The sequence below is a fragment of the Sitodiplosis mosellana genome, unplaced genomic scaffold (genome assembly GCF_009176505.1).
Source record: "Sitodiplosis mosellana isolate CC-2019 unplaced genomic scaffold, AAFC_SMos_1.0 Smas_scaffold_6226, whole genome shotgun sequence".
Classification (NCBI taxonomy): domain Eukaryota; kingdom Metazoa; phylum Arthropoda; class Insecta; order Diptera; family Cecidomyiidae; genus Sitodiplosis; species Sitodiplosis mosellana.
In genome coordinates, this window is record NW_022601467.1 from 9,798,095 (window position 1) to 9,810,149 (window position 12,055).

The window sequence follows — 12,055 nt, forward strand, 5'->3', positions numbered from 1 at the left end:
TGTGAATAGAAGTTGCGTTTTCATTCTCGGACATTCATATATATATAAATAGATGTATATGCAATGTGTGAAAACCGGGGTGACATCAACGCCAATACAATGCGATTCGAATTATGAGTGTGGAATTATATATCTTTGAATCTATAAATTTATTCCAGTTAAGCCCTAAGTATTTGGGCTCAGCAAGGCTCAGCTCAATGAGGCAATTCCACATATTTTTATGATTATTGAAACAAATTTTTATGATGACATTTATTAGCAAGAAAAAAACCTTACTATATGATACACACACAATACAAACACAATGAGCCGCAATTTCAAGTTTCGCGTCACGACCTGACGCTATGCAGTTTCGTTTCAATCTTTCGCTCTTTTTTTTTCTTCTCTCGTTCGGTTCTTTTCCTCCGCTGAATTCCCAACGTTGTAGAAATACAACAAGATATCAAAACAAAGCAGTTAAAAAACAACAACAAAACACACAGCTAATAATACGTGAACAAAGGGAAGCGCGCAAACGAAAAGGACTACTCAATATATATATTTTATCCGATTTCCACTTAATTATTGTCATTCATTGTGACAAACGTAAACGCTTACTCTCACTCTCCATCTTCCTCTCCCTCTCTCTCTCTCTCTCTCTCTCTCTCTCTTTCACTCTGTTTCTATCTTTTGGTGACTTTTGATTTACGAAAGACGATCGCAAGCAATTTTAATTAGCATCAAATTTATGCAGACATCAAACAAATAAATCCTTTGTCAACTTGATACAATACTGAAATGAATACGACAATACCGGGGAAGTGGAAAAGTGCACAGGCAAATATGTAACTTCACAATATGGTTCAAGTGGACGACGAATGCAATGCGAAGTGCATGCTATATATATATTCCATTTCATTGTCCAGTTTTCCCGGTTTAATGTTCTTTTTTTCTGCCCATTCTCCGGAAGAACTTTTTTTTTCTCGCTCCTGTGGGGAGGAGAAATTGTCGGGCAACGGAATAAAATTATGCACACTGAAAGAGAGAAATAAGTTTTCAACATACTCATTTATACATCAACTAAATTTCCTTCATGAACCTTTGTTTTGGCTGAATTTTCGTTTGATCCACAACGGGAAGAAAAAATAATTAAAGTTTTAGTGCTCTTTAACTGTTTCAACATTCTTCTATCCATTTTAATTAAAATGATTCAATGGAAAATTACTCCCGAAACCATTTTTCCCATCGCTTTTTTCTTCGTCTTCTCCATACCATACGCTCGTCCAGGGGCAGAGAATTACAAATTGATTCGCAATTACGCAGGCGTTGACAAGAATAAAATATTATGCAATTAAACGTAAAATAGTTTAGCGATAAAGGCTATTGTTCAATGTAAAAAAAAATTGTCGAGTTTGAATAAAAAGAAAAAAAATGGCCCTATTCCATTAAATTATGTGGAAAATTCGGAGTGTATTCAAGTTGCTGCCATTGAAATATTTAATGATTATAGAAAAATTGTTTATTTCAAAAATTGTTCAACAAACAACTAATCGCCGATGCAAATTTTTCATTCAAAAACCTGAATTCGATCCTGGATTTGATGAAAAAGCGCAAAAGCTTGTGCCTTCTTCCATTTAAAGAGCTTGTTGCTAATACGTTGCAAGTGTATTGTTCTTGATAAAGAAGAGGAAAAAAGGAAAAACATTGATAAAAATGATAAATCCAATCTGATCCAGACGGAAATTGTGCATTCACAATCGGTGATGTTTCAATCTGTAGCCAGGACATTTCAGTCAAATACGCTGGCTTTTGTCTGGTGTGCTTGGAATTTAATTAAAATTTATACGAGTTTTTGTCGTAACGTTTAGTGTAAAAGTTGTGAAATTGGTTTCGATGAAAAGTTTTCACAAGCTCTGACGCTTGTATTGTTAATTCACTCATTGACGATTCGCTCGGCCAATGTATTGACAAGCTTTACACGGCTGTCGTTGTAATCTTTGCTGTGCGTACTTAAGTCCGTTTTACAACGTAGTAAGCGCTTCCAATTAAGCCACTGTTAAATAATGGCGTTTGGATGAATGAGACAAGGATGAAGAGGTGGAGAAAGTGGAAGAGACATTTTACGCATCGCATTCAAGCGAATATGATAGGAGGAGTGGTTATCCGGTGGAAAAATATCAATTTTCAGCTGAAACAATTTATCGATAAAAGAAACTGTAGAGAAAAATAGGTGGCTTTGTCTACTTACATTTATTTAACATTGAAAACGGTTGTTTCTTTCTCACAAATAGCTCGGCTACGTTGACATTTGATCACAGCGATTTCGCAATTTTTTCGCATACTGCAAGTTGTGGGCAGCACCATTGTACAAATAATCTAGCTTTCCAAATGTGAGTGACGATGGCAAACGTGGTGGTGGCGACTTTGAACGGCAACGACGATCCGAAATGAAATCAAATTGATTTGACATGATTAACGGTGACGGACTGGAACCGATGTATGTTGGTGCATCGTTCGAAATCATTCGCATGTAACTATCTAGAAGCAATTTATGATATGCCGATCGATGGACCGTGTTTCGAGCTGTGTATGTGTGTAAGTGTGTTGCACGTTGGGGAGGGATGATGGTCATCGTGTGTCGTTACAAATACATAGAAAGACGAAAGAGATGACAACAGACCAAGGAAAAAAAGCAGGCAAAAAAGAAGGGAGGAAGAAAAAAGAAAGAAAGAATCAAATTAAAATGTGAGCATTCACTTTATAAAATGTGTTGAGAATAATGCAAGCTATTTCACTCAATTATTTAAAGTTCGGTTGGTTTGATGGGCAAACAATCAAATATACTATGATTATTATGTCGATCATTTTAATAATGCGATGAGTTGGCTTCGCGTTTTGTAATTCCGTGGACCTGGTCAACCTGGGCCAGGGCGCTTATAAACCGCTTATAAACCGCTTATAAACCGCTTATACACAAATAAATAATGAATGTGCATATTTCATTCTAAAATTATCGAGTATTATCAGAAATATCGGAGATATTCTACAATTTGGCATGTCAAAATCGATAGATTTATATACATTTTCATTGGTCTAGGGGCTTCATTCGAATTTTAAAACAGTGAATTTTTGTGAATATTTTTGAATATTATAGATATTTTCTCATAGAATTTTCGAAAATATTGTGAATATACGTGAATAAATTTAGATTTAAAAAAAATCCAAGATGGCGGCTGGTGAGAACGGCTGAACTGTCAAAATAAGAAACATCGAATATCTGTGAATAGGAGTGAATATCTCCTAAAACACACTGAAATTAATGAATTTTTTCGATAAAAAAAATGATAGTTCCCCTTAGTCATTGGTATATTGTGTATCACCATTAATGGCAGATCATCTGATCAGCATTTATTTTTAATGGGAGCCGCAACACATTATTTATGCATTGATGCGAACGGAATCTATTTAAATAAAATGTTGACACATCATAATTGTGGGTGCAATTAACGAGATCTTGCTCTTGCCGACTGAATTACGTGAACAATATTATCCATTATCCATTTGTCCACTATAATTATCGACATGCCATTTGAACGGGCTTATTCTAATCACTAGACTTAGCTACGGTGCATATGTATACCTTTACTTATTTTAGTATGATTTGAGAGAGAAAAAAAAAGTTCGCAAAAAATGTTATCTTGTTCTTTCACATTTTTGTATTCATTCGACTCGTAAATTGGTTGCAAATGACTAGACTGTTGCAAATTTTTGATAGGCTGCCACTGGTTTTGATATGGCTCTGAGTGACGTCCTGGAAACACAAATGCTTCGTCGTCGTCATCGTTTGTCCTTGGCTGTAGTCCACTCAAAGCGTTGACAAACGATGGTGATGATTGGCCAATTGATTATCGCATGCTTGAAATGCTTGATACTGCATTCCTGGCATTAAACGCTGGCGCTCCTTCCATTACATTTTACTCCATATCATTTCAAATGAATTCATACCAATAAATCTTATATTTAAAATTAAAATTACGATCACAAAAAATGCCATATTCCACACTTGTACTTTCTAATTCTTGAAGCTAAAATACGAAAAAAATTGACGAGCTGATTTGATGTGTGAACGCCAGTGTGTGCGAAAGAGTGAAAGAGAAAGAAAAATCTTTATGATTGCATCATTGAGAAAGATTTTCACGTGAATTTCTCTGATATTTAAGTGAAAAATTGTGCACTCAATTTTACAAATCGCAATTGCATCTAAAATACTTTGAAGCGTTTTGCAAGGGGTTCTGATTCAAGTGGAACGGCACATTTTAGTAACTTAAAATACAATTGGAACCTCATGAGCGTATTAAAAATACACAAATATTATTGAATATTTGCCAAACATTGGACATTTCACAGTGGGAAAAGTGTGTTTGTGGATGTGTGTTGACGACGTTGACGGTGGAAAGGCAATCATATTCACAAGGTTCCTTTTATGATTCATAAAAGTTTTAAGCGCGCCCGATACACATTTCAAGCGTTCGAATCATTCCATTTCATATGAATAGTTTTTTTTCTTTGGTTGGTGTCGTTGTTGTATGTTTTTTCTTCTTCTTCTTCTTCTTCTTCTTCTTCTTCTTCTTCTTCTTCTTCCTCTTGCAGTTTGAAGTTCCTGCCACTAGTTTAGTTTTTCGATTTTGTTCTTATTTTTTCTTGTGCTCTCTCTTTCGTTCCAGCGCTTCTCTTCAGCGCACCATAACAACAACAGCAGCAACAGCACCAGCAGCCAAAATGAAAGAAAAACAAAATTCAAAGGAAATTTGTGCGTTTGTTGTATATGTTTTATATTCTTTTCGCTCGTTCGATGCAATTTATTTGCAGCATTTTTTTTATGTATATCGCGCTGAAGTGAAACGCGAAGACGCTATAAAATGATGCATATAGCAGAAATTTTATAACAAGGTCGTAAAAAAGCACATTTTCAGCGATGACGACCAGTTAACGCAGCACAGAAAAAAAAAATTAAATAAAATAAGTACAGTTTGTACGTGCGCTGTGTGTGTATGTGAGTTTGAAAGAGTGCGCGTATGTATGTGGTTGTGTTTATGTAAGCGCAATACAGAATTTTATGTGTTGTGCAGAAGCTTGCACCCAAGTACTTGCAAAATGCATTCATTTGCAAAAGGCGCACATATAAATACAGTTACAGAAAAATCAAAGAAACAAGCGAAAGAGAATTCGTCGCGGCGCGCAGTTGTTTTTGTGTTCGTTGTTCCCTCCGTTTCCCTCCTCTCATTTTTATTGTCATCGTAGTTGCTGGCATGTGTTTTAGTATTACAGTATTTTTTACACAATAAAATTTTGAGTGAGTGAGAGAGAGAGAGAGAGAGAACAGGCGAAAAAAAAGAAATATAATTGTAAATGTGCAAGCGCTACGTCAAAATACATAAAATGTGTCTTATGTGTGTATCGCCCGATATGTTATTTCACATAAACTTTTGAGCGAAATGAATTTGTGAAAAGCAAAAGAAAAAAGATTGTTTTTTTTCGGACACTAAGAAGTTTCACTGGTCACATTTTATCTGGCCCGTACAAAGAAAACTAACATCGTTTGAAACATGGCACTTTTTTTTCTAAATGAAATTTTTGCTATATATGTTAAACACACTAAACTATGTGTTTGACATGAATAAATATTGTTTAGTTTTTTTTTGCTTTTAATTAATTCACTTACACTAATGTGTCGTTTGAACTTTTAATTAACGAATTTGGTTCCATCGCTTATATCAATGAAATAGTTTTTAGTGTCTAGTCCATCAATGGTTTGGAAAATGTTGTCATTAAAATATTTCATCAATAATGTGTCTATTGTGGGATAATGGGAATTTTGAATTTTTCATCAAAAACAAAATTTGGAAAAATGGTTTGTTATCCCCAGTTTATCCACTGCAACCGACTGGAAAATCACTCTTTTTCATTGAAAATTTGAAAACTTGACAGAAAACTACATTTTGGATGTAATTTTTGGTCAAAAATTAGAGAACTACTCTGAAGGAATTGAACTACGCATTTATATCGTAAGGGAGAATTCACTCATTTGCGTCCTTCTTTCATTTACTCTTATTTTTTTATCTAACTATCACTTTCAAGTGGAAAATAATTGAAAATAATGATTTCCCCCTTGACTGCTACACTAATTAAATAAATGGTAAATGTCAGTTTATACACACAATTTAGCCGATCATTAGCACCACCGTTATTGTAGGAAATCGTATGAAAAATTATCTTTTTCGAAATTAAATGAAAGAAGTATGAATAATGCAGAAAATCAACAAAGTGAAGCGCAATGGTAATATATTCAGCAAATCCAAAACCGTTCAGAGTTTAGTTTGCATTGCTTTTGTCCCTATCGGAAGATCACTGTCTTGAATTATGAATGACGTTTAGCATGTCATTTCTGACAAATGCCATTTCCAACATTTGGGTAAACCTTATGACGAAAGCATTTACTTATACTTTCAAATTATACCGTATAGATGACGTTAGAGCATTCATTGCTGAATATTTTCCATTTACAGCGCAGTTTGTTGCAGAAAATGTATTTAAAATGATTATGTATAGTTGTTGTAGTTTATTTTCCCTACCATTGTACAGGTTTCAAAAGAAATGTGGTAATTTTGTGCCGCCTTTTGTTCGCCTATCTACTATCCTAGATTTATCGATGCAAAACTATTCTAAATGCAAAAATTGACGACGATGACGACGACGACATAAATTTGCTATTGTTATGTGAGAGGGAGAAAAAAGAAAGCTTTTGTCCAACGGACAACACTTAATCCAAAATCATGATTTAAAACTATCACAACACCGTGAACTGGTTCCGCAGCCACAGTTTATCTTTCCGAAAAAATGAGCATAAAAAGAATGGTAATATGAGGCAGCATGTTCTTATCTGTTATCCCTAATCGTTGGCCATAATTTTATTATATCTTTATGGGCAAACACATTTACCGATTTATGCGTCCAAAAATGGCTTTCTTCTTCCCATTGTGTGCCGAGAGAATCGAAATGGTCCATAAAAGAAGATGAGTTCAGTTGATTGAAGTACATAGTACGCGTTGCCGATGTTATGTTGCAGTGTTGATCGTGGTTAAATGTTCGTTGTCAATTTTATTTGACAAAATTCCTGTGATTTCACATTGCGCAATTGCTTCTGATGACGTCCATTGGACTGTGTGGTGTTTGTGCTTAGCTTTTTTTTTTTGGTTTATATTTCATCGGTGTAGTTTAATTGATTGATGTGTTGTAGGTGTAAATAAATTTCTGGTTCGAATGCATTCAACCAAATTCAGAATACATTTGGCGATTGTTCAAAATACTTTACTAATACATTACGAAATTGTTCTTTATCTTAAAATCGTTAAATAGTTGATTTTGCATTGTTTTTTTTTTCTTTCTTCTTTTCAATTCAACAATAATTAATTGGAATCACAAAAATTGTATATATAAGAGAATCTCTTAGTTTCTAGGACATGCAGCAATACCGAAAAGAAATTGATGTTGCCATTTTATAATTAAATACTTGTGTGTTTGTGTATGTGAGAGAACGTTTAAGTTACGACTGTTTCAACCTGAGATGAATGTTCGTCTCCATTTGCAGCAAATCCAACGCAAACAACGACATCAACAAATGAAAAATAATCATAAGCCCAAAAATTCAATATGAAATACTGCCAAATTTTAGAATACTGACCAATATCTAAAATGTTTTTAAATAGAAATAATACCAACGCGAAATTAAATGGAATCGAAAATTAGGAACTAAAATTTCGCCTAGTAAAAACTGCTGCAAATGGGATCAAACTGATAATCATCTGGTGGCTTAAGCACAAGTCTCGTGGGAAATATTCATTTTAGATTTTACTTTTGTTTCCATTCAACTTTTTTTCTTTATCAGAAATTCGAATTTCCACTTAAAATTTTTAATCGATTTGTAAATGTATCGAAATAATACTGTAACGTGTATGTACTCAATGAAAAAATAAACGAAGTTCAAATGAACACAAATTTTGGCAAGAGTTTTGTTTTGTTGTTTTTTTTTCTCGGTTCGTTCGATCGATCGATCGTTTGTTTGACGACGAAACGACTTGTACGTGCCACAATTGAATTCATTGCGGTGTGTTTTGACTTTAATTTGTTTAAAATGAATTTCTCTACGAAAATTATCATCCGCATTGGCGGGTTGAGCCTCGTTCTGCTCCGTCGAAAAAATTTAAATTATGCATTCTTGAATATTTGCCAATAAAATCTTGCCCTAAACAAATCAAAACGAAATTATCATTGGTTATCACAAGATGAAATGAAAAGAAAAAAAGAAAACCCTCTGAAATTTTGTTCGATCGAAATGCGATCGAAACGAAAAGAAGGAATGATAATACCGTTGAACAATGTGCTACATTCAGTTGATGACATGTAGTATGCTGTCGGATATTACCATTTGCACTTCACTTGCATTTGATTACCTTCGCTTAGCTGATTTGTTGCCTCTTCGAGATCACCGTTCGCATATTTTAGGATAACATACAATAATGGCATCATTTCCCATGGATAGTTAAATCTCTCGATCATCTTTTGACTTTTTTCTAAAAGCATGTCCGCATTGTCGACTGTGAATAAAAACAAAGCCATCAATTAGTTCAAAAATGCAAAAAATGTTCCAAAAATATATAAAATAAAACTACATTGATATCAATAGCTCAATTAGCCGAAACACCGATCAATTGAAAATGGACGCTAGCACTTGTTTTATTGTCCAAAAACGACAACGCTCTCTAATAAGACAATAAACAATTTGTAGGCGCATCACCGATCAAGTGCGCAACCATTTTTCAATCTTATAAACAAAACGATAGGAGAGAGAGAGAGAGAGAGAGAGATGGAGACGCGGTATAGTTGCGTTCATCCAATTGTAAAACATTTCGTATGCAACATAAATCACCCTTTGTAATAATTTATTGCCCGAGCGAGACAGGCGAATCAAAGCCGATTTTGTTTGTGAGATACGAATGCTTCAACCAATCCCCAAATGCTAATTGAAATTTCAACAGAAAATTCGTTTAGCACAATTATTGTAAAAAATGTGGAAAGAAGCAAAAGAGAGAGCGAGAGAGAGAGAAACTAAGAGAAACAACCAAAATAGCAACAGCCGAAACAACAGCAACAAAAAAATATCGCGATGAAGTAACAAAAGCTATTCATCAAAAACTGTTAAAACGGCCTTGTGTCTAAAAGGCGGAGTTAAAATCCATTGGTTGTTACATTATCCCTACCTTTCACACAATTTTTCGAAGAATCATAAAATCGTAGAATACGGCTTGCGTATGCTGGCATTGTTGCTGTTGCTGTTGCTGCTGCTAGCGATAGCGTTCACGCTGTGCTGTAGTGCCGTATACTGTTTTGTTTCACACACGTTTTGTATGCACTAGCACATATCGTACCACATTTCCATGTACTATGCGGCTCGACGGAAACTCTCTCACATTCTCTCGCTCGGTTTTGCGTTCAACTATATGCTTTGCATGAAGCAGCAGCAACAGCAGGTATGCTGTTTTATCTTGCAATTACTTTACATAGGAATCGTGACGAGCGAATCGAATGGAAAGACCGAGGCAAGTGTGTTATTTTGATCGATCCGCAGTAATTTATTTATGTATAGTTCATTGATGATGAGTTGAATGAAAGAGACAGACAGACACACTGAATGATCGTTTTCCATTAGATCATATGCTTGGTAAATATTTTACCGCATCTCATTATTACAGCACGACAACCGAATTGTTGTGCGACGAAAATAAAAATATGATCCCGAGAGATGCCATTTACATTATACACTTTGCAGCGACTATGAAAGCAAAACTGAACAACGCTATGAAGACGTCCCAATTGAAAGGAAGATTCGCAAGCAGCACATTGACGCGAGCGTTCTTGTGTTGAGCGGCTGGGCAAGAACGTTTACAATTTTTAAGTGGAACAGCGTTTATCGGTTTATATAGCGCCAGCTCATACAATTATAAGATGTCTACTGCACACCGAATGTGCAGCGTGCAGGTTCGTTCATGTGTGTGTGTGTGTGTGTGTGTGTGTGTGTGAGTCGTTGAGAATGTGAGTGACAGAGAGCGAGTGAGAGTGGAAGAAAGAGCGAGAGAGAGAGAAGAGAGCAAGTGCATGGCAAAAAGGAGGATTGGATCGGCGAATGCATGTGTATATTTTTGGAATACATTGCGCTCATTTATCTCAGTGTTGCATTAATACAATCCCATTTTGTGAAAATCGTAAGAGAGTTGCAGTGAACACGAGCGGATGCCGCGCTATGCACCAATGCAACTAAGATCTCAAGTCGCGTTGCAACGAACAAGCATGTTTGGCATCTTGAAACACTTCCGCGTTCGCCAATACTTGAGCGCACACATTTTGAGGCTATGATTCGCAATCGATGCTTTAAAGTGGATTTATTTTGCCTTGGAATGTCTCTATTATGTGCCAACGAAACGCCAACCCAAAGTACCAACCTTATATGTTATGTTATGTTATCCTATCCACGATAAAGAGAACTGCGCTTACACTTTTATGTATGTTTACATAAAACCAAAATGCACCACGTTAATACATAGAGAGAGAGAGAGAGAGAGAGAGAGAGAGAGAGAGAAGGAGAGGGCAGGAGGCAGAGAGAAGGAGAGAGAGGCAGTGGTGCATCAATGCAAACAGTGATGTTGCGCGCGCTATTATTTTCTTCTTCTTTTTCTTCTTTCGTCTTCTTCTTATTATTATTCTTGTTCTTCCTTTTTGCCACCGTGATTTTTTCCTCTATTTTCCAACCGAAAAAAAAGGATTGTGCATGCAAAAGAAAATTACTTTCTTTATTGAGCAAATTTAGTGGCGATAATGCAGCAGGTAAAAGCTTGTTTTTGCTCAGCAATTACATAAGGAGAAAAGCGCATTTTATGTACCAAATGAACGGAGTTTCTATTTTGGCGCTGAATGGGGATGAGCTGTGAAACTGCCACTGCCATTGGAATGTGTGTCTACAGTTATATTGTTTTACTATTATGTGAATCCGTTTCTCTCCCTCTCTCTCTCTCTCTCTCTCTCTCTCTCTCTCTCTCTCTCGGTAGGTTTGGTGGGACTTGCATAAGCCAATCTTTTTAATGTCTTGCACCAATCAAATGATACCATTTTTTTTCGACCTCGTTTTTCGCGCCGAACGGCATAATATGAAAACATTTGCAGTAGAAAAGTAATTTTATTCCAAAATTTGGTCACACATCGCAAGGATATTGGATTTTGAGTTTGATGTGTGAAATCATCACTGAATTCGTAACGGCCCCCGCATTCGTCCCAGCCATTTAATGTTAATTTTCAATGATATTCAAATTGATGATTCATAAAAGCTTTTATTTGATGTGATACAGTTTGACTGCGGCGGTGGCGGTGGTGGTGATGGTGATGGTGATGTGCGAGAGAGGTGCGTAATGTCACAATGTGTCTATTTGAGACAATGAAGGGTCAATTGATCAATCGATGTTTTTCCACATGGAACGTGAATCCGATTGAAATGCATATGCAATGTGAATTGGTATGCCACTTGAAAGCCGAAGTGTTTTATGACCTTATCGTTGTTGTCGTTTCTATAGCATTCAAGTCGTTTGATGTTGAATGATACCCTGGATTTTATGTTCGAGTATAAATGAGTTTATTGTTACAAATCAATGTCAATGGAATGCACTTTCAACTGTTTTCGCGAAGAAGTTAATTGTCGATATGTGTGTGTGTGTGTGTGCGTGCGTGCGAGCGAGCACGGATGCGCGTCTGTATGGACACGAATTTGAATCGAAATTGAATGTTATGTACGTTTAATCGGAATGCATTTGAACATGAGACGGAATCGCAGCTTGACCATGTTTCCCGGCATTCCCATTTATTGATGATTGAACGCGAATCGAATAAAATACCCAAAGATCCATTCAATACAAAAGGATAAGCATATGCAGCCTCACGTTACGATCTATATAAATACATTGGAAAGATTTGA

At 35.8% G+C, this 12,055-nt stretch overlaps 1 protein-coding gene across 7 annotated transcripts in view; it reads right to left on the reverse strand.

The window, feature by feature from the left end:
• Positions 1-12,055, reverse strand: part of LOC129579224 (protein doublesex) — a 79,987-nt gene that overhangs the window by 28,375 nt on the left and 39,557 nt on the right. For 5 of the 7 annotated variants that reach the window (XR_008689202.1, XM_055469079.1, XM_055469076.1 and 2 more), the window contains exons 3-4: positions 8,490-8,633; positions 2,228-2,562 (exon numbers count right to left, since the gene is read on the reverse strand). Coding sequence is in view for 4 of the 7 variants with exons in the window: in XM_055469079.1 (XP_055325054.1) it covers positions 2,276-2,562; positions 8,490-8,633 (431 nt within the window). In the remaining 3 variants the exon portion in view is untranslated. Of the gene's footprint in view, positions 1-2,227; positions 2,563-6,978; positions 8,351-8,489; positions 8,634-12,055 lie in introns of those variants that run through there. The other 2 variants (XR_008689203.1, XR_008689204.1) reach the window with 2 other exon arrangements.